Source organism: Dendropsophus ebraccatus, chromosome 8 (genome assembly GCF_027789765.1).
Source record: "Dendropsophus ebraccatus isolate aDenEbr1 chromosome 8, aDenEbr1.pat, whole genome shotgun sequence".
Lineage (NCBI taxonomy): Eukaryota > Metazoa > Chordata > Amphibia > Anura > Hylidae > Dendropsophus > Dendropsophus ebraccatus.
Genome location: NC_091461.1, coordinates 92,267,778 through 92,291,401, shown reverse-complemented (window position 1 = coordinate 92,291,401; position 23,624 = coordinate 92,267,778). Strand labels below are relative to the sequence as shown.

At 46.9% G+C, this 23,624-nt stretch overlaps 2 protein-coding genes across 2 annotated transcripts in view; both read right to left on the bottom strand.

The window, feature by feature from the left end:
- The window catches only part of LOC138800075 (zinc finger protein 585A-like), a 63,877-nt gene extending 43,505 nt beyond the window's left edge, over positions 1-20,372 (bottom strand). The window contains exons 1-5 of the mRNA XM_069981881.1: positions 20,311-20,372; positions 14,140-14,269; positions 12,754-12,921; positions 12,595-12,661; positions 12,264-12,355 (exon numbers count right to left, since the gene is read on the bottom strand). Of these exons, the coding sequence (XP_069837982.1) occupies positions 12,264-12,355; positions 12,595-12,661; positions 12,754-12,921; positions 14,140-14,269; positions 20,311-20,357 (504 nt within the window). The 5' untranslated portion in view covers positions 20,358-20,372. The remainder of the gene's footprint in view (positions 1-12,263; positions 12,356-12,594; positions 12,662-12,753; positions 12,922-14,139; positions 14,270-20,310) is intronic.
- LOC138799610 (zinc finger protein OZF-like) lies at positions 713-9,125 on the bottom strand. The gene is made up of 3 exons (XM_069981054.1): positions 9,103-9,125; positions 8,889-8,994; positions 713-1,821 (listed from the first exon to the last, which is right to left on the bottom strand). The coding sequence occupies exons 2-3, from the start codon at positions 8,959-8,961 to the stop codon at positions 917-919; spliced, it is 978 nt and encodes a 325-aa protein (XP_069837155.1). The 5' UTR covers positions 8,962-8,994; positions 9,103-9,125; the 3' UTR covers positions 713-916.
- Positions 20,373-23,624: the final 3,252 nt, after the last annotated feature.

Here is a 23,624-nt window from a genome sequence, read left to right as displayed (position 1 = left end):
ATGCTGAGAAAACAGGTTGACACCACTATAGTGAGATGGTTGTAGCTGCTGTATCTACTAAAGTAGTGTGGGGTACGACCGTCTTTGTTTATAGGGAATAAAGGAGACATTCGTAATAAACATTTTTTTTAATACTAGGATGGATGCCATTATAGGGAGTTTTATTTGGTTTCCCGTGAGCGGGGTGGGTACAACTCCCGTAAGTGCTCATACTTTGTAATATAATGAAAGTAACTTTGCCACAGAGGGTAGCTGTAAGGATCCGATGAACCATTGAGTTCTATGAAAGCATGTACTCACATGGACGAACCTGTGCCCTATGTAACCACTCGGAATAGCAACATAAAGAATGGTGAACGGCAAACAAAGCAAACACAAAAACATAACCAGATTACTTTGTCTGTGACTCAATTTTAAAAATAGCTATTACCCTCGTATGTTATAATCCAATACGTCATTACTAGGAGGAAAACTATCTTTATGTTCCTGGAAGAAAATGACTGTCCCAGTAACCAGCAATGCTAAACAGTAGTGCAATCGTCACCTACTACAGAATCAGCCGGCCCATAGAATGGAGTCTATGGAGCCGGGGAAAGGCGCGCATCCGTGAGCGCGTACAGCCGGCGGAATTCCGTGGAGTTTATCCGCGAGAATTCCTCAGTGTCAACCCACCCCAACACTATACATCTGCCCAAAGCTCCACTGTGGAAGTGGATAGATGATAAAACAAAATCTGTTTTTCCAAAGAAATCTATAGAAATACATCCTAAAAAAATTCTAGCTCCAAGAATAAAAAAAGCAAGGCAGTAACAATGGAGTTATCCATCTTCTACGACTAGTAGGTTACTCTGCAATAGCCAGGTCCAGGCATGGTTTTAGCTTTTTTCATCTTTTGTATATGTACACCTAGAGAGGTTTATCTATCGTGTGTTTTTTTTTGATGCAACAAAAGACCAGATTTGCTAATAAAACACGCTCCGCATTCTATGCAGACAAATGGCTTATTTTCTGTGTGAGTCTTCTGGTGGCGAAAGAGGTCAGAACTGGTGATGAAGCCCTTACCACAATATGAACAAGTAAATGGCTTTTCCCCAGTGTGGATCCTCTCATGGTTGACCAGGTTGGATCTCGAAGCAAAGCATTTCCCACATTCTTGACATGCAAAAGGCTTCTCTCCAGTATGGATTCTCTGGTGTTTGATGAGGTTCGATTTCATGGAGAAACTCTTCCCGCAATGTTCGCAAGAAAACGGCTTCTCTCCTGTGTGAATCCTTTGATGTTTGACAAGATTGGACTTTATCCCAAAACACTTCCCACAATCGAGGCATGTGAACGGCTTCTCGCTGTTGTGAATTTTTACATGCTTGACTAGGTTGGCCTTCATGGCAAAACACTTTCCACAGTCAGAGCATGAGAACGGTTTATCCCCCGTGTGGATGCTCTGATGAGTTTCCAGAATGGACTGATTGGAGAAAGACAACCCACACTCGGAGCACTTGAAGGATGCTTTGCCCGTGTGCGTACGCTTATGGGCAAGGAAAACGGTTTTGCTAGTGAAGCTTTTATCACATTCAAAACAGCTCAAGGATTTCTCTTCTGTTCCTGGTGGCACAACCACCTGAGAATCAAAACGAAACGCACCCTCACAGGTTGGGCACAAACACAAGTTTTCTCCATTGTCATTGTCTTGATGGGGGGACCTTGCCTTGAGTTCAAAACACTTCCCACACAATGAACATACATACATCTTCTCATCTGTGGAAACCACACTGGCGGGGCTAGAGGCTGCGTTTGACAACTCAAGTTTGTTTTCTTCACACTCTAGAAAAAAAAAATAGGATGAATGTCAAATTTACTGCTCAACAGTTGTGATTTAGGGCCTCGTCACATCAAGTCTTCAGCCTCTATCTGACATAATCGGAAACGCTCTCAGCATAACCATGGATATGACCACGCGTGGTGAGTTCCGTGTACAAGCCATATTCTGACTCAATAGGGCTTATGCACAGAACTCACCCAGCGTAATATTACCCAATCTTCCAGCAGCAGAAGCGACTGCATGCCAATTGGGAAAAGCTGTATAATGAAAGGTATGCAAGGTTGCACTGTATTCTAGCATATATACATGCATCCCCTCACTCAAAAATCAAGAATTTACAGCAAGACAGCTGTGTATACTTATAAAAAAGCCTCTATTCTACCTCTAGCCTCCACTTATAAAAAGCCTCTATTCTATTCTATTATTATAACTTTGTACTTTTAATACATTCAAGCACAAAGCATACATAGAAAGCCATAGAAGTCAATTGACATTTGTTAGGTATTTTCTGGCTGTACTTGTGCTATAGCTTTATTCTTGATAATGATCCTAAACCTTTTTGGCTATCTGTAATGTCAGGTGTCTAGTCTGCCATTACATTATCCAAAAGGTAGTATCATACATTCAATGTCATCAGAAGGATATTCAGACGCAAATAACAAAACTACTTAAAGTGAATGTACTGTAAATAGTGAAAAAAAATTTTCTTTTACTACCTTCCCAGCACAGACACAGGTATCGTAGTGATGCAGTCCTTTTATTCAAACCGCCACCTGGTTCCCGTGATCGCGCCATTTTCTTCTCGTGCTCCAGGACGCTCTACGCACTAGAGACGGGCCCGGGGCCCCCAATGTAATGATATCCCCTCCCCTTGGTGATGGTCCTCCATTAGAGTCAAGCATGGCAACATCACCAAGGGTAGGGGATATTGTTACACTAGGGGCGCCAGGACAGTCTCCAGTGCATAGAGCAGAAGAAGAAGAAAACTGGGTGACATTTTCGGAAGATACCCGAAAACACATAAATGTTTGCCTCAGACAAGCACTTATGTGTTGTGAATGGGGAGAAGGAAGATAAGCCACTACCGGACAGCTCTGGTGGCAGCTTATCTTCTCCACAAAAAAAAGAACTGGGCAGCTGAAATCCAGCCGAGGGCCCGATACAAATGACGTCAGCGGGTTCAGCCAAAATTTCACTAAGGTGTATGACAGTCTTAAAAGAGGATTTTTTACTCACCGTAAAATCTCTTTCTCGTAGTCTTCATTGGGGGACACAGATACCATGGGTATAGGCTGCTGCCACTAGGAGGCGCTGACACTAAGAAAGAAACAAAGGAAGTGACTCCTCCTGAGCAGGATATACCCGCCCACAGGCACTGAGGTAAACCAGTTTGTGCCAGAGCAGTAGGAGAAGTCAAGAACAGGTAAAGTAGGAATAACACCAAAAACTGAGAAAACTACCATACCGATGAAAAACCCAAAAGAAAAATGGGTGGGTGCTGTGTCCCCCAATGAAGACTACGAGAAAGAGATTTTACGGTGAGTAAAAAATCCTCTTTTCTCGTGCGTCTTATTGGGGGACACAGATACCATGGGACGTCCAAAAGCAGTCCATGGGGTGGGAAAGATAACCGCTAGACAAGAGCGCTTGGCGAGAAGCCACAAAATAGCACCAACACAACCAACAAATAGGAATAGAGCAAGGGTTGATGCTGAATGCGTCAGAGAAAACCCCGACAGGTCCGCGGCAAAGGAAAGCGGGTCTAGTCCCTGGAGCAACGTGCTGCACTGCAGAGTGGGTTGTGGCCTTCCTAGAAGCCAGCAACATGATGTAACATTGAGTCCAACAGAACTAGTAGGCTAGATGTGGGGAAAAAAGCAGACGCCCAGCCAAGTAGGCGACCACAGGCGGCAGGGACTTACTCTGAGGTAGAACAGAAAAAAGGCAAATACAACCATGACGGGAGAGACTGGAAAGTGTTTCGTGGCACCTAGAGGCCTAAGGCGTCAAATAAAGGAGAAAGGACTGAGAGTCTCTCATAGAAGGTGCTACATGAGATGCAGGAGAAGCTGCGTCCCTGACTATGGAGCAGGGAAGAATGGCCAGGCTGGAAGCTCCATAGGCCTAGGAGTACAGTCTTCACTGTGAAGAGAAAGCCATGGCCTATGACATGAGTTACCCCATCTGAGAAACACATACATGTTAATAAGAATAAAGCTTTCCAAGCATAATGCAGTCCAGGGAAAGAAGGAGAGGGAGAAAAGAAAACCGTGATCTGAATCTTGAGCAAGTTGTCCTGAAAAGAGTACAGTAGTACCTGGTACCCCGCAGTGTCCGACAGAAAAGATGAGCAGAGGAAGCCGGTAGGCCGGGAAAAAAACAACTCCATGGGCTGTTAAAGCCCCAGAAAGGAGGTCGATCATATAAAACACTCCGCTCCAAGGAAGCCTAGAGGTACTCGAGAGCATGGAGTCAAAGAAGAAAACCGTCGAGGGAGGTCGAGGTAAGGCTTATAGGCACGGGAGTTGTCACAGGACAAGGGGAACAACAGTTAATACATAGACTAGAGTCCATATGTAGACTAGATCTAGAAACCAACGCCTCAAAGGGTGAGCAGAGACGTTGCTTGAGAAAGGAACCTTATGCGGGATCCAATGGCCACATTGAAGAGATTAGCGGATCAACCAGCTCAACCGGATCCCTAGGCAATTGGAAAGGCGAGAGCCAGATGCATTCTGGTGGACAGAGCAACAGGAAAACAAGGGGACTTTAATGGTTAATGAGAAAAGATCATCGAGAATTGGCAACTTGCCGAACAAATGAAGCCTGGCCAGAATGCAATAGGTTCGGAGACGATAGAGCCTTAGGTAGGGCCAGACATGGGCCAGTGAACAACCCTGTTTGCAAGTAGAGGAAATCTTTAAGGGAGAAGTTCTCGAGGACTCCACATGGGAGACAAGATAAGGGAGGGGGACCGGGAGTCCCATCTGGAGAGCATGGCAGGTCAACAAGAAGACCAAGGACAAGCAAGTCAAGCAGGAGTGCTCATAGAGGCCAATGAGGGCTGAAAACCCACACCTGCCTGTCGGAAGAAGCAATCTCGGAATAACAGTCCTCTGGAGGACTGTAGGATACCTATTATACTAAATATTCCATCCTCACGGAGAAGAGAAGGACTGCTTGAAGATTTCCTGACTGAGTAGTAAAAAACAAAACCTAGGATAGGGGGGTCATGCACAACAGTGTGCTACTTCAGAGCGTAAGAATAACTGTGTATGCGGGAGCACTGCAAAACCCTGAACTGAGAACAACAATGCTTCATAGTCCATATGGCCAAAAAAGGACACTTGGAGAAGCTAGACCACAAAGGGACCATACACCTAGGCTTAGGACGGTAGAGAAACAGTACAGGCAGTAAACAGGAATCCTTAACCTGTGAGACTGCAGCTGCCTAAGAGAGAAGACTAAATACTAGCCATGTTGGCCATAGGCAGATGCAGAAGGAGAAGTCCTAAAGCAGCACTGTGAGTCATGTAGGCAGTCGATGTCCTACATACACCAGGGGTAGAAGAAACCCTTACTGTTTTACCTGAGGAACCGAGAGGCCTCACTTCACCCAGATCAAAGAGAAGAGGCAATGTGGCTGGTGCTGACCAAGGACAGCTTCCTGAAGTAGAGCACCATGAGACAATAAGAACAAACCTCGCTGAGGGCCATCCGCAGTATAGCAGAGGGGACGGTCTAGGCAATACAATACTACTACTGTTACCAAGCCATACTACTGGGTAACAGCCAGTGAAACAAATGCCAAAACATGGTAGTTATGCCCAGATGAAGGACAGAAGAACCACCCTGACAGTACCAGGATGAAATAGTGACTGTACCTATATGCTGCCGGCCACTCAGAGGACCAGAGTATGACAGTACAACAGTCCGGGGGCAGGTAAAGCAGGGGGTTCTGTACCTTGTGTAGTGGGACACGTAGCAGGATGCTCGGGCTTTAGAAAGGATACGGCCCGAGAGGAATAAACCAAGGTTACACTGCCCGAGAGCAGGTAATGAGACTTGCTAGTGGAAACATACAGAAGACGAAATGGTGTGGTAACAAGTTACCCTATGATGATCCCCTGAAGTGACAGGCACCGATCATGGGAGTCCTAAGAGGATGAAAGGTAATATACAGGGTAACACGAGCAGAGTAGCTGCAAGCAGTAAGTAACCAAGGACCAGCATTCAAGAGATACAAATCCCTGGACTGGAAGCAGGTAATGTGCCTGGTCAGACCTGTAAACTAGACAAGCAAACAGAAGCCTACAGGGTGTGCTCTGGGAGCAGGGAAGAGAACAGGACTGAGTCCCAATGTAAACGAGAACTGGACACGAGAAATGCCAAGCATCATCACTATAATGCACTATAATGAGTGGACCTGAAGAAGGTGTATTACATTGTGTAACAGAATACCACAATCTGTGCACACCGAACTACAGGTAATGTAGTTGGAGCCATATCATGCAACAGAGGGCAGAGCTCTGAATAACCTTGTACCACCACCTGGGAGGTGATAACGTGTCCAGTTCTATGTCTCTGACATCATGTAGTAAAGGAATCTATGTCATGAAGATGAGAGGCAGGTCTGAAGCACCGCCCGCTAAGGGGTGATGTTAATGACAGAACATGTGTCGTGCTTGTGACATCCTGTAGCAGAGGGGGTAGCTCTGAGTAACACAGGAACAATGATTGGCAATGGGTGATGTGTCTGGTCCCATAACCTGTATGACCAACCATGTAGCAGACGGTTCTCCTGGTTGGGAAACCGTGTAGCAGAGGGTTCTGCTCAGAGCCCAGATACACCGCCTGGAAACAGGTAACGTGTCTGGTTCCGTGTACTTACCGTGACACTGTGTAGCAGAGGGTTCTGCTCAGAGCCCAGATACACTGCCTGGAAACAGGTAACGTGTCTGGATCCGTGTCCTGCTCGTGACACCATGTAGCAGAGGGTTCTGCTCAGAGCACAGATACACCACCTGGATAGCGGGTAACGTGTCTGGTTCCATGTACTTCTCGTGACACCATGTAGCAGAGGGTTCTGCTCAGAGCACAGATACACCACCTGGATAGTGGGTAACGTGTCTGGTTCCATGTACTTCTCGTGACACCATGTAGCAGAGGGTTCTGCTCAGAGCACAGATACACCACCTGGATAGTGGGTAACGTGTCTGGTTCCATGTACTTCTCGTGACACCATGTAGCAGAGGGTTCTCAGAGTACAGATACACCGCCTGGATAGCGGGTAATGTCTCTAGTTCCATGTACTTCTTGTGACACCATGTAGCAGAGGGTTCTGCTCAGAGCACAGATACACCACCTGGATAGTGGGTAACGTGTCTGGTTCCATGTACTTCTCGTGACACCATGTAGCAGAGGGTTCTGCTCAGAGCACAGTAAACTCCGTCTAGTAGTGAGTAACGTGTCTGGTGCAGTGTCCTACTTGTGACACCATGTAGCAGAAGGATCTCACTGAGGGCACAGAAACACCGTATGGTGATGGGGAATGTGTCTGTGCGTATGTGGTTGGAGGGGAACCAGAATGTGTATATAAGTATTAATGTAATCTTAAATATATAAAATCTGACACAGAGGGGTCAACCAGCACCAAAAATGCTGGATCTGCAGACCAAGGGTTGCTGGAACATTATATGGAACATTGGCCATAATAAAACATGATGCAAGCCATTCTTATATATGTAATGGTGTAATAACCACTTCCACCAGTAGGTGGCAGGATAAGCTGCTGGGAATAGAACAGTGTGTGTGGTAGCACTCCCGGGAGAGAACAGGAACACACACACACAGACACACGGCAGGATGCTGCAGTCCGCAGCACCCGAAAAGGGGCGGGGCCTAACGGGAGGGGGCGGGGCATCCCACAGTAAGTCCCAGCAACTTAAGAAAAATGTCAGGATGCTGCGGGCTGCGCGGCTCCCGAAGGGGGCGGGGCCTAACGGGAGGGGGCGGAGCATCCCGGGGTGCAGAATCAGCCACATAAGATACAGGGCTGGATGCTGTGGCCCACGCGGCACCCGAAAGGGGGCGGAGCCTAACGGGAGGGGCGGGGCATCCACAGTGCAGTAGTGCAGGCTCAGCAACCTAAGAAAAATGGCGGGGTGCTGCGGCCGACAGGGGGCGGGGCCAAACGGAGGAGGCGGAGCATCCTCTAGAGCAGGTACTCCAGACATAGCCACAATAGGGAAAAAAGGCGGGAAACTGCAGCCCTCACTGTACACCCCATGGCACCCAGAGAGGCACCAGTACAAAATAAAATGGAGGAGGGGGCTGGCCTGTTACTGACTGAGGGGAGAGCCACAGAGGTACAGTGACCCTGAGGGAGTGGAGCATGGGGAGATGGAGAAATCCCTGTGTGAGGAAAGCATGGCCCGGGGGTTGTCTATAAGAATACAATGGTGGCCTGGGAGGGAGGGCAGGGGGAATATACTTACCATATAGGAGCCCATACTCACCATTGCCGTCTTCAGCCGGTGGGTGCCTCACCTTACGCGCCAAGCTCTGGGGGGCGAGGCGGGAAGGGGCTGTGCGGATACAGAGTCCGCAGAAAGGCGACCAGACAGTCAGACTGATTTGGTGCCATGGTGTCACGTTGCCGGCCGGTGGCAACCGAGGGTAGACAGTCCATCTATATTTATGGTCTGTTCCCTGGTCGCATAGTGAGGGGATCAGGGTGGGTCTAGATTACCCACCGTGCCCAAGAATCCATAAGACCTAGAAGGAAAAAGAAAATCTAACTAACTAAACATAAAGGAAGAAACTGGTCTGGAGAACCCAGACCTGTGTCTGCCTCCTACTGACACTAAGCTAAACTGGTTTACCTCAGTGCCTGTGGGCGGGTATATCCTGCTCAGGAGGAGTCACTTCCTTTGTTTCTTTCTTAGTGTCAGCGCCTCCTAGTGGCAGCAGCCTATACCCATGGTATCTGTGTCCCCCAATAAGACGCACGAGAAAACAGTATTGTGCTCTTAGATATATTACTACAGACACTGCTGAAGTTACATACCTGAGCTGATATTCAAGGGCAGATCCTCTTCCTTGATTTTAACATACGCATCTTGTCTTTCAGTCTGTGGCATAATAACAAGTTTCACATCCTTTAAGGCTGCATCCTAAAAGTTAATGTAGAATATATATGGTTTCTAGCTAATTACAAAAACTAATTTGCCAAAATGTTTTTTTGTTTTTTTTTATTTTGTTGTTTTTAAAACATTTCTCACCTGAAGGGGAGGTCAACTGTCGTAGACCACTGTAAATGGCGCAAAAAAACAAGCTAAACATTTACATCAAAACCAAATCCATTGTGCCGATTCTGATGCTGTTTCTGACACTTCTACACATCACATGATGACAGTTTACTGTTCCTAGGATCTATAAAGGGGGGGTTGTACTTTAAGAGGTTATCCTCTATTCACAGAAGGGGTGAAAAGAGACTGGTTGCTTGGGTGTCCAACTGCTGGGGCTCCCAACAATCACAAGAACAGGTTCCCTTATATAGTATGTGTGAATGGAGTTGTGGTCAGGCATTCTTCCACTTCATTCGTTGCTATGGGGCTGCCAAAGATAGTGAAGTACAAGTACTCTGGTTGGGAGAAAATCCTTCCTACGATGTTGTGAGGTAAGTAGGCATGGGGGCAGAGGTGCAGCACATGTACTCACACTGCCACCACCACTGCCAATCCACTGAACATTAATAGTAAACAAGATCACAGAGAAATCCACATACCAAGCTAATAGAATGTTTGTCAGCCAAAACCAGTAATAAAGTAGCAACGGAGGGTAAAAAAAAAAAAAAAAAAAAAAAAAAAAAGGAAAAGGGGGGGGGGGGGGAAGACAAGGAAAAGAAAAAGATCAGATTACTACGCCAAACAGAATTGGTGATTCCATAGACTAACTTTATCATTCCTTATCAATTACCCGAAATTCCCAAAGATCAGTATAATTCTCTGGGCTGTCTAATCAACCCAGGCATCAATTACACAACCAGCAATGTTCTCAGTGCCAAGCTACTCATATTGTATGTGTCATTATGCAGGTCTATCCTGTATGCAGTCACTCCTGCCAATGGAGCACAAAAGGTGGTCTTCTATAGGAGTGGTCCTCTAAAAACCATACAGAACGTAGGTTGAAGTGTCTAATGGAATGACCAGATGTCGGAATACGGATCCCAGCATGGTAAGCCCTGTCATTACTTATCCTCAGCATCACTCATCTAAATGGTTCACTGGGGAAGAAAAGTAATCTTTAAATACGCTCAGTTTTGCAAGATTTCTTGAACATAGTTTTAAGCAATGTTGTAAGAGTATTGGTAACAATGAAACGTGCAGTACTCTGATATTTTATGATTGCACCCCAAAAGCCCCAGACACCTGGTAACTATACCATAAAGATGCGCAAACATGAATGCAAAGACGAAACTATAAAGAGGTGATAATATGATATCTAGTAGGTAGTAAGATGCACACTGGTACTGTATAGAAAGTAGCATTTATTGCCATTTACTGTCCAGAGAACAGAGTTTACTAATATCCTAACCAAAGTTTGGAGAGTTCTATTACTTGACCCATGCCTAGGGTTGTTTGTGCCGAAATGCACACTACTGACCTCTAGTGGTGATTATTCTGCATTACTAGTACAGTTCTCCAGAGGTAGTTTTAGAATATCAGACAGTGACATCTAGTGGCTACTCTGAGACATTACAACCATTAATTCCTTCTCTATCTCCTTAGAACTGCAGCAGCAGGCAGTAACAGCAATGCTTTCCATCTGACCCCATCAGCTTTCATAATTTCCTTTTGACATCTACCAAACCATAAACCTGATCTTAGTGACTATATATTTTAGCCTCGTCACTTCCCACAAATCATTACAGTTGATCATAAAAAGCAGAGGCTCATATTACATACTGCATTGCCTGATTCTGTCTTCCACACCGATTTCACATCAGTATGAATTTTAATTATTTCTCACAGTGATTTGCATGTATTTTTAGGCTGGGTTCACACTATGTATATTTCAGTCAGTATTGTGGTCCTCATTGCAACCAAAACCAGGAGTGGATTAAAAACACAGAAAGGCTCTGTTCACACACTGTTGAAATTGAGTGGATGGCCGCCATTTAATGGCAAATATTTGCTGTTATTTTAAAACAACGGCTGTTATATTGAAATAATGGCCGTTATTTACTGTTATATGGCGGCCATCCACTCAGTTTCAACATTGTGTGGACAGATCCTTTCTGTGTTTTTAATCCACTCCTGGTTTTGGTTGCAATATGAGGACCACAATACTGACTGAAATATACGTAGTGTGAACCCAGTCTTAAAGTATATTTTCGATTTGATTTTTTTAACTTGTTTATTGTGAATGTTTTCCTCTGAGCAACAAATAGACAATGCATGCAGTGCAGGTAAAGGTAAGTAGAAGCATTTACTGAAGACAAAATGCAGAATGTGCAAATACAACAGTCTACAGTATCCTGGCCTATGGCCCATGCGTTTCTGGTGCAATACTGCATCCTTAGTCATGGACAATAAAAGCTTCTACTTACCTTTACCTGTTCTAGATCCACTGTATATTTACTGCTACAAGCCTTCTGATGGGAGGCTCTCTTTACGTGAATGTTTTGGTGATAATGACCTGTTCAGATGATTGCCCCATGAAATTGGGCCAAAAGACTGGGGCATGCCAATGGGTAAACACTGCGAAACACTACATAGCCGAGTTCTGTACAGGGAAATATATAGCTGAATCTATAAAACAGGTATTGAAGACAATACCACACTAAAAATAAAAACATAACTACACAACTTTCTGTCAGACAGTAAATTAAGCAAATGCACACTGAAGCCAATACTCTTAGTAGTAACCTTATATTAGTGAGTTATGAGTCTTGGTATAATTGTTTTTTGATGCCATGGCCCCCCCTTAAATGAATCTGGCACCCCTGCCCACCTAACAAGCTGGCGGCACCACTGGATAAATATCATTAAAAGCATTTACAACTTAATTTTGTTGCCTGTGAAGGTTTTTATTTAAAAAAATGTCCGCCTGTTTTTTCCCCCCCAAGCTATGAATGGTATCAAGGAGGCGGGGCCTATCATTCCCTGCGCCCTAGCACCGCCACGGCTTAATAAGCTGAATGCAGAACGCATGTTGCTGACTTTTCAAAGGTGCGGACACACTGCCCAGTGAGGGGTAACAATGCTGGGGCCTAGGGAACGATAGGATCCGCCTCCTTGACTGTTCTGCCAGCTCAGTAAATAACCAGGGGGCAGTGTTTTAAAGCAATATCTTATTTATTATAATATCCTGCTTTCATTACTACTATCGAGAAAACATATTCGATCCTCCACCCCTACTGCATTGTATGTACAGGTACCTGACTAATATTCTCTGGGCTGCTCACATCATCCTCTAAACAATCTTCTGGGCTTAAGAACCTCTCTGGAGTATTCACGTCACAGGAATCATCTGTCAGAAACACAAACAATGGAACTGAAGACAACCTGAACATAGTATGTCATAATTCACATTGTAAATACAAGAAACATCTACAGCAAGTAGGGGCCTTCCATCATGTTCACATGTAGTGTATAGTGGTGTCCACACCAAATATCTGCAGAGCATAGAACCATGCAAGTAAAAGGGGGAAACAGTGAGAAGAGAGAAGCCACCACATATGTCCATCAATCATATGGACAGGCACATACCCTGTGCTTCTTCCAGGTACTTCTCACTCTTGGTTTGCAGATCTTCACTGTCTATAAGTTTCCAAATCTGCAGAGATATAATAGATTGTGACCTGTGACCGACAAAGTATCATTGAGACAACCTTGGTATGTCCAGGTATAATAACCCAGTAGGCTCACCTCTCCTGTAAGTAGGTGAATTACTTTATTGCTCAGATTAAGGATCTTTTCAGAAAACTGGGTGTCAGAAGAAGTGATGAGATCTTCGGCCATTCCTGCGGCATCTATTACACTAGCAGAAATCCTGCATGCAAAGAGTTCACCGGATTTCTTCACGACCATGAAATCCTGAGTGAGGGAAAAGAAAATATTTAAAGGGCTTATATAGTTTTTTAAAAAAAAATACAAATCATAAATAGTATCACTTATCTGCAGGATAAATGTGTGGCTGATGTTGCTAGGAGACGCACATATGGTAACTTGTGTACCCCGCTGCTCTATAAAATGTACACACACAGCCTGCTGCAGCCAAAGCCCACAAACACAGCCTGCTGCAGCAATAGCATACACAAACAGCCTGCTGCAGCCATAGCCCAATACAGACACAGCCTGCTGCAGCCATAGCCCAATACAGACACAGCCTGCTGCAGCCATAGCCCAATACAGACACAGCCTGCTGCAGCCATAGCACAATACACACAGCCTGCTGCAGCATAGCACAATACACACAGCCTGCTGCAGCCATAGCACAATACACACAGCCTGCTGCAGCCATAGCACAATACACACAGCCTGCTGCAGCCATAGCACAATACACACACAGCCTGCTGTAGCCATAGCTCACACACAGCCTGCTGTAGCCATAGCTCACACACAGCCTGCTGTAGCCATAGCTCACACACAGCCTGCTGCAGCCATAGCACAATACAGACACAGCCTGCTGCAGCCATAGCACAATACACACACAGCCTGCTGTAGCCATAGCGTGCACACAACCACAGCCTGCTGCAGCCATAGCTCACACACAGCCTGCTGCAGCCATAGTGCACACACACAGCCAGCTGCAGCCATAGCACACGTGCACACAGCCTGCTGCAGCCATAGCACATGCGGACGCACGCACACACAGCCTGCTGCAGCCATAGCACAGTAAAGAAAAACACAAAATATTCTCCCAGAGAGAAAACACCACATTTAGGACAAAGGCTAATACTACACTACTTATGACTTCTTCTCCTTCTCTACATTACACAGGATATCTACATTACACTGCTGCTCATATACAGTCATCCAGCATCCAGGAAAAGAACAGCACAGATCTCCCCCCACACAATGGACTCTTCCAAGTCAGAAACAAACTGCCAAACAGTGCCAAACCATCCTTATCTAATAGGGCCAGTGCTTTATTACTGATATATGGAGGAAACTAAATGTATGTGAGGAAGTGTTTTTCTGGTTTTAATAAATAAGGGCCTTCATGTAAATGGGATTTTTTCTGTAAGATAGCCTTTTAAAATAAGAACCGATCCACCAATGTTCTGATGCGTGACTTCGAGAATCTCTCACCTCCCCTGTCAGCAGGTAGATGATCTCCAAAGTGAGGTTCAGTATCTTTTTAGTATTCATTTCCTTTTCCATCCGGAAGCTGGAGTCCGGCCTCTGCTCCAGGATGAAGGTGCTGGCTTTGCGGTGACCACTGTAAATAAGTTACATGCAAGTAATTTTAAAGGGAATGTGCCATCAGGTACATTGCTTTGGAGTTTTTACCTGAAACACCAAACACGTCTAGAAACACCAGCTACACTTATAGTGACACTGTCACCCCCTTTTTGCATTCTGACTTCTATACACAGGTGTAAAGGGTAAATGTTGCAGTTTTCATACCTTATTTTATATCATACGTCATGGTGCTTGTTCCAGTAAAAAGTGATCTTAATTTATCCGCAGATTGACCTAGGTGGACGGGGCTTCACAGCAGCAGTGCCACTGAGCCCCACCCACATCAGCGCTGTAGGCCCCGCCCCTTGGGGGCCTTTGGTATGGGCCAACTTAGACCTTTAGGCCAGCCTGCTCCAATGGCCGCCAAGGGGGCAGGGAATAGACTGCTATAACGTCACAGAGGGGCAGGACTAAGTGGCGCTTCAGTCAAGAAGCCCCACCCAGGTAGCGCTATCCGCAGATGATAAAAGATCACTTTTATGGGAACAAGCACCATGAGGTATGATATAAAATAAGGTGTGAAAACTGCTAAATTTACTCATTACACCTGTGTAGAGAAGTCAAAATGCAAAAAGGGGGTGACAGTGTCACTGTAAGTGTAGCTGGTGTTTCTGGACGCCTTTGATATTTCATAGACATTACTAAAATGAGCAGAAAAGCACATGGCTGAGCATTGTCTCACCCCACCATCTAAATGTCATTGAAAGTCCTTATACCACACCACCCTTATGTACCTTGATGTTTCTCTCCCCACTGTCACAGGATCATAGTCCCCTTTCACACTAGTCAGAATTTGATTAGCGGTGGTTAAAGTAGTTGTATGCAGCCCTGGAACCCATGGACATGTGTACAGTGTCGGACTGGGGTACTTGGGGTCCACCAAAGGAAATGATCCTTGGGGCCCACCTATATAGAACCAGTGAGACACAACATGCTGATCCCGTCCTTTCCTGGATTTATCTGTATCTGTGAAAAATCTCAGAACACCCTACATTTATACAGCTCTCAGGGTATGCTGGGAGTTGTAGTCTTTGAGAGGACAACCTTTGTGGGAGATCAGAATATATAGATCTGGGGGCTCAGTGTAGGGAAGTGACCCCAGAAAATCTCTAATAGGGGATAGAACAAAAACATCTACCCCTACCAGCACTACACAGGTTCTGTACACCATATAAATTACAGTGCAGTTACATCAGGTGACTCACAGGGGTTGTCTTCTCTGATCAAAGTTCTTCCCTTTTCATCTTCTCCATCTGCCCTGGGCCATTAGAACTTCTCCAAGCCACTAATCCACGGAATCTGCCAGACAGACATATTAGGCTCCACACTCTGGCACCATCCTTATCTCTATACACACTGCACATCTGTATTGGCCCCTTTACACCCTCATTTAGTGGGGGATCACCCTTATAGTATATGTCCCCCTCTGTGTATTCCCTCTTATAGATGGCCTGTTACCCCCCTTAGAGATTCCACCCGTTAGCCCCCCTTATAGATGGCCCCTGTTGATGTTCCCCCCCGTTAGCCCCCCTTATAGATGCCCTCTGTTAGCCCCCTTGAGAGATGCCCCCTATTAGCACTCTTATAGATGCCCCGTTAGCCTTCCTTATAGATGGCCCCCCGTTAGCCACCCTTATAGATGCCCCCTGTTAGCCCCCCTGAGAGATGCCCCCCTATTAGCACTCTTATAGATGCCCCGTTAGCCTTCCTTATAGATGGCCCCCCGTTAGCCACCCTTATAGATGCCCCCTGTTAGCCCCCCTGAGAGATGCCCCCTATTAGCACTCTTATAAGATGCCCCATTAGCCTTCCTTATAGATGGCCCCCCGTTAGCCTCCCTTATAGATGCCCCCTGTTGATGTCCCTCGTTATCCCCCCTTATAGATGCCCCCTATTAGCCTTCCTTATAGATGGCCCGTTAGCCGCCCTTATAGATGCCCCCTGTTGATGTCCCTCGTTATCCCCCCTTATAGATGCCCCCTATTATCCTTCCTTATAGATGGCCCGTTAGCCGCCCTTATAGATGCCCCCTGTTAGCCTTCCTTATAGATGGCCCCCGTTAGCCCCCCCTTATAGATGCCCCCTGTTGATGTCCCCGTTAGCCCCTTTATCGATTGCCCCTGTGCAGATAAAAAGAAAAAAAAACTCACCTAACCACTTGCTCCCCCGCCGTCTGTCTTCTCTTCTTCCCCAGCTGACGCTCCGCTCCCTGGAGGGGTGTCCCAGGGATTCACGGCCGCCGCACTCATCAGGAAGCTCAGTGTGCGCTGGGGCCGGTACTTCCGGTAACAAGCGCTCCCTGTACTGGAAGTTCCGGCCCCCGGCACACACAGAGCTTCCTGATGCATGCGGCGGCCGGGAATCCCTGGGACACCCCTCTAGGGAGCGGAGAGTCAGCTGGGGGCCGGATTGCCTCTTGTAACCGCAAGCAAGACACTGCTTGCGGTCACAAGAGGGATTGGCAAGGGGGGGGGCCCGCAGCAGCACTGTAACTGTCAGTGGGTCCTGCCGCCCGACAGTCAGTGCGTCGCATCAGCGTGGGGACTGGGGCCTACAGGAGGATCCTCCGGTGGCCCAGTCCGATGCTGCATGTGTATGACTGTATCCATGTTTTCCAGACAGCCTGTTTATCATACAGACTGACAGCACGTCCCCAGTGTGCCATCAGGGTGACCATGGGTGTATAGTGTGTAGGGTTGGGAGACCTACTATACAGTCTTGCCGCTTACACTTATATTTCCCAAAAAGTCAACCCTCATATACCCAGCACTGTACCTCCCTCCTCTCATATACCCAGCACTGACCTCCCTCCTCTCATATACCCAGCACTGTACCTCCCTCCTCTCATATACCCAGCACTGTACCTCCCTCCTCTCATATACCCAGCACTGTACCTCCCTCCTCTCATATACCCAGCACTGTACCTCCCTCCTCTCATATACCCAGCACTGTACCTCCCTCCTCTCATATACTCAGCACTGTACCTCCCTCCTCTCATATACCCAGCCCTGTACCTCCCTCCTCTCATATACCCAGCACTGTACCTCCCTCCTCTCACATACCCAGCACTGTACCTCCTTCCTCTCATATACCCAGCACTGTACCTCCTTCCTCTCATATACCCAGCACTGTACCTCCTTCCTCCTATATACCCAGCACTGTACCTCCTTCCTCTCATATACCCAGCCCTGTACCTCCCTCCTCTCATATACCCAGCACTGACCTCCCTCCTCTCATATACCCAGCCCTGTACCTCCCTCCTCTCATATACCCAGCACTGTACCTCCCTCCTCTCATATACCCAGCACTGTACCTCCCTCCTCTCACATACCCAGCACTGTACCTCCCTCCTCTCATATACCCAGCCCTGTACCTTCTTCCTCTCATATACCCAGTACTGTACCTCCCTCCTCTCATATACCCAGCACTGTACCTCCTTCCTCTTAGATACCCAGCACTGTACCTCCCTCCTCTCATATACCCAGCACTGTTCCTCCTTCCTCTTAGATACCCAGCACTGTACCTCCCTCCTCTCATATACCCAGCACTGTACCTCCCTCCTCTCATATACCCAGTACTGTACCTCCCTCCTCTCATATACCCAGCACTGTTCCTCCTTCCTCTTAGATACCCAGCACTGTACCTCCCTCCTCTCACATAACCAGCACTGACCTCCCTCCTCACATATACCCAGCCCTGTACCTTCTTCCTCTCATATACCCAGCACTGTACCTCCCTCCTCTCACATACCCAGCAGTGTACCTCCCTCCTCTCATATACCCAGCACTGTTCCTCCTTCCTCTTAGATACCCAGCACTGTACCTCCCTCCTCTCATATACCCAGCACTGTACCTCCCTCCTCTCATATACCCAGCCCTGTACCTCCCTCCTCTCATATACCCAGCACTGTACCTCCCTCCTCTCATATACCCAGCCCTGTACCTCCCTCCTCTCATATACCCAGCACTGTACCTCCCTCCTCTCATATACCCAGCACTGTACCTCCCTCCTCTCATATACCCAGCACTGTACCTCCCTCCTCTCATATACCCAGCACTGTACCTCCCTCCTCTCATATACCCAGCACTGACCTCCCTCCTCTCATATACCCAGCACTGTGCCTCCTTCCTCTCATATACCCAGCACTGACCTCCCTCCTCTCATATACCCAGCACTGTACCTCCTTCCTCTCATATACCCAGCACTGTACCTCCCTCCTCTCATATACACAGCACTGTACCTCCCTCCTCTCATATACCCAGCCCTGTACCTCCCTCCTCTCATATACCCAGCACTGTATCTCCTTCCTCCTATATACCCAGCACTGTACCTCCTTCCTCTCATATACCCAGCACTGTACCTCCCTCCTCTCATATACCCAGCACTGTACCTCCCTCCTCTCATATACCCAGCCCTGTACCTCCCTCCTCTCACATACCCAGCACTGTACCTCCCTCCTCTCATATACCCAGCCCTGTACCTTCTTCCTCCTATATACCCAGCCCTGTACCTCCCTCCTCTCATATACCCAGCACTGTACCTCCCTCCTCTCATATACCCAGCACTGTACCTCCTTCCTCCTATATACCCAGCACTGTACCTCCTTCCTCTCATATACCCAGCACTGTACCTCCCTCCTCTCATATACCCAGCACTGTACCTCCCTCCTCTCATATACCCAGCACTGTACCTCCCTCCTCTCATATACCCAGTACTGTACCTCCCTCCTCTCATATACCCAGCACTGTACCTCCCTCCTCTCATATACCCAGCACTGTACCTCCCTCCTCTCATATGCCCAGCACTGACCTCCTTCCTCTCATATACCCAGCCCTGTACCTCCTTCCTCCTATACACCCAGCACTGTACCTCCTTCCTCTCATATACCCAGCACTGTACCTCCTTCCTCCTATATACCCAGCACTGTACCTCCCTCCTCTCATATACCCAGCACTGTACCTCCCTCCTCTCATATACCCAGCACTGTACCTCCTTCCTCCTATATACCCAGCACTGTACCTCCCTCCTCTCATATACCCAGCACTGTACCTCCTTCCTCTCATATACCCAGCACTGTACCTCCCTCCTCTCATATACCCAGCACTGTACCTCCTTCCTCTCATATACCCAGCACTGTACCTCCTTCCTCCTATATACCCAGCACTGTACCTCCTTCCTCTCATATACCCAGCACTGTACCTCCTTCCTCCTATATACCCAGCCCTGTACCTCCTTCCTCCTATATACCCAGCACTGTACCTCCTTCCTCTCATATACCCAGCACTGTACCTCCTTCCTCCTATATACCCAGCACTGTACCTCCCTCCTCTCATATACCCAGCACTGTACCTCCTTCCTCTCATATACCCAGCACTGTACCTCCCTCCTCTCATATACCCAGCACTGTACCTCCCTCCTCTCATATACCCAGCACTGTACCTCCTTCCTCTCATATACCCAGCACTGTACCTCCTTCCTCCTATATACCCAGCACTGTACCTCCCTCCTCTCATATACCCAGCACTGTACCTCCTTCCTCTCATATACCCAGCACTGTACCTCCCTCCTCTCATATACCCAGCACTGTACCTCCCTCCTCTCATATACCCAGCACTGTACCTCCTTCCTCCTATATACCCAGCACTGTACCTCCCTCCTCTCATATACCCAGCACTGTACCTCCCTCCTCTCATATACCCAGCACTGTAGCTCCTTCCTCCTATATACCCAGCACTGTACCTCCCTCCTCTCATATACCCAGCACTGTACCTCCTTCCTCTCATATACCCAGCACTGTACCTCCTTCCTCCTATATACCCAGCACTGTACCTCCTTCCTCCTATATACCCAGCACTGTACCTCCTTCCTCCTATATACCCAGTACTGTACCTCCCTCCTCTCATATACCCAGCACTGTACCGCCTGCCTACATACTTCCCTTTTCTGGTATTAGATAGTGGCACTGGAGCCGCTCTTTCTTTTTATAGCCACTTGCTCAGACGTGCTCGTCCCCCATACCGAGCCCGGCGCCGCACTGTTTCCCCGGTGTAGCTACAGCTGGACATTCAGCAGGTACACACATCTCACTCACCAGCACACAAAGCTGCGGCACTGACGTCACCAGCCGCAGCCGGGTAACTACGGCAGAACGCAAGAGGGAAAACTAGCCACAACACAGTACGAGTAGGCCGCCATTTTGGCGAAGACCAGCAGGAGCGTCAGACTGCAGCCGGGCAATAAGGTGACGTCCTATCCGGGTGGCCAAGATAACTCAAAAGCTGCCATCTGCCCAGGTCTTCAACAGAACTTGTTATGTTATTATCACATTTATATTGTAATATATCACTATACAAAATATTATTTCAGAGAAAGAGGTTTACACCAATTGTAAACGCAGCTCGTGAAGAATCAGAATGAACTAGAGCGGAGCTGAAGTAACCAAGCATGGCCACTACGCACTGTATGGCGCTGTCTTCTCCAAGTTCCCTTCACTGTATATGTGAGTGCTGAGTGCTCTGGAAAGCAGCAGTAGGGTGATGTGTGGGCACCAGATCAATCTGATATTGATGACCACTATATCTACTGGTGTCAAACTCAGGCCCTCCAACTGTTACAAAACAGTTTGCAACAGCTGGTGGGCCTAACTTTGACACCTATTAAATAGTCCATTAACAAATTTAGCCTTGAAAATCCCTTTATGGACACAGACTAAAATAAAAATGCCCTCCATCATCCTGCACTTAATACCCCATAATGACAAAGTGAGAAATCTTTGCTACACGTATTCATTGATACAAGTATTCAGGCCCTACTAAATTTGTATCCCCTTCCTAGATCTGACCCTCAGTCCTGTCTCTGAGCTTTACAGGCAGTTCTTTCTCCCTACTGGCTTGGTTCTTGCTGTGATATGCATTGTCAGTAGTGATGAGCGGACAGTCAGACTTTTGGTCCGACGGCATCTGTGCTCTATTATCATGCCTGTGATCCTGGCCGCATAGTTGCGATCCCGCAAATATGCTGCCAGGATATTCCAGGGAATTCCAGATCGATTCCCTGGAATATCCTGGCCGCATATTCCCAGGAGCGCAACTATGCACCCGGGATCACAGGCATGCCGATAGAGCGAACTGCTTTCGGACCAAAAGTCCGAAAGATTTGCTCATCTCTGATTGTCAGCTGTGAGATCTTAGACCAGCTTTTGGCATATGTGTTTGGAATGCGATTCACACGGTGTGGAAACCATGTCTCTCTCCACCCAATAGCTGCGCAATGTTACCGATTATCCAAGAAACATTGCATAGTTATTAGAAAAAAGAGCTGGGGCATGGTTCCCATTCCGAACGCATACATGGAAACACAGTCGTATACAGACAGGGGTGTGTCAGATCATCTCCAATCATGTGTTTAGTTAGATCCTATGTTTTGTATACTTGAATTAGGCCCCGGACGCTTTTTCCCGGCCGAATTCACTAAGAGGCGCACCCCTTTTAGTGAATCCGGAGGGGCGTCCGAACCTGTGCCCAACATACCAAAATTTGGATCGTGATTTACACCTGCTATATCATGACAATGAGGCATGGGAGGAGGCCACACCCACCCATCGGGCGAGCGGGGGATACGGCAGGCGTACGCCAGAGAGAAGAGGCAAATCTACGCCTTCTCCCTGACATACACCTCGGGCGGACCTTTCATAAATGCCCCCCATAGTTTAAGTGAGGCCATTGCTATTATAGGGACCATCTCTCTGGGGTTCACCTTGGTGTGGTGAGATGGTACATTCTATTTGATTAAATGGTTTGCTAAGAACCGCATTAAAAAAAAATCTTTAGAACAGGTTTTTATTGTGTGTACAACAGTTGCTGTTGTATTCTTTCTGTTTTTGTCTGTTTGTTAGCCACGGCAGCATGCAAACTGCACAGTGTGAACAAATGTTAGTGGAGTGCTGGCTATTTTTTTTATTTTCATCTCCAATCAACGGAATGTACCACAGGTAACTCCAATCAAGGTGCATCTCAAGGGTTTGCTTCTACATATGTGTTCATAATGCGTTCCAAAGGCTGTGGAAATAGAGATGAGCGAACCACAAGCATGTTCGAGTCCATCCGAACCCGATCGTTCGGCATATGATCGTTCGGATTGACTCGAGCATACTCAAGGTTCGCTCATCTCTATGTGGAAACCATGCTGCCCTCTTCCTCTTCCGCCAACAGCCAAGCTATATTGCCAGGATTATTGCGTTTTTACTTAAACTGTAAAATGTTATTATTTATCTAGCACGGTGAACAATGTAAAAAAAAATAAAAAATCCAATGTAGGAATGGCAGTATTTTGTTAGTCCACTTCCAAAACCCCCCAGAAAAGATAACGTTAAAAACAGGTCAGAACACTAACGCAAGTTATAACCATCCTTTTATTGAGATGTCCGTTACATTTACTATAAATGTAAACTTTTTTATGTACTTTTTTCCCCCCAAGATATCAGTGTAACACATTTCAGTATGAAATCTTGCAAAACTGTGAACAACTGAATAAGATGTTAAAAACAAAACTACAACATTCTTTTTATAAAAAGAAAAAACATCTTAAGGTTAAAGGGGTTGGCCACTTTATAGTAAAATTGCTCAGTATACAGTATTGGTAACTGTACTCACTGTATATACTGACAGCAGCTTCCTGTGTACCTTATAGAGCTAAAATCAGAGCCCCCTGCTCTGCCCTGCTCTGTGGTGTTTTGGTCCATAAGATTGCTGACATGGAGGAGCATGTGACCAGGCCCCGCCCCCCAGTGTCCACCACTGAGCCTGTATATGTCTATGGAGGACACAGTGGACAGAGCATGGTCACGTGCTCCTCCATGTCGGCCATTTTATGGACTGAAACAAAACAGAGCAGAGCAGCACAGCCTGGTGAAGAGTGTTTGCTCTTTAGCTCTATGAGGTACACAGGGAGCTGCTGTCAGTATATACAGTGAGTACACTTACTAATACTTTGTACTGACCTATTTTACTATAAAGTGGCCAACCTCTTTAAGGAAAATGAGTCTCACTGGACCAGATGAAGCTGAGAATTAGGAACTTAAAGGGAATCTGTCAGCACCCAGACTGGACGTTCTGACAGTATAGGTGGCTGGCCCCTTGTGAGCATGGTAGCTCTAGTAAAAGCGTCTGTGCAGTAGATTCCAGATCAAAGAAGGGTAGTGGCTTGGCATTTGTGGTACACTTTGGCACGCTTCACCTCCTCCCTCTTTTTGATGCATGTTTACTCCTGCCTGACCTTCTGTTCCATGCTTTAATCAGCCCATGTACAATTGATCTCTTGGGCTGTGTGTTCCT

Coding starts and splice junctions, on each gene's coding strand:
- LOC138799610 (XM_069981054.1), bottom strand. CDS start 8,961: ATGCCACAGACTGAAAGACAAGATGCGTATGTTAAAATCAAGGAAGAG. Junction 1,822..8,888: donor GCCCTTGAATATCAGCTCAG/GTATGTAACTTC, acceptor TTTTTTTTCTAG/AGTGTGAAGAAAACAAACTT.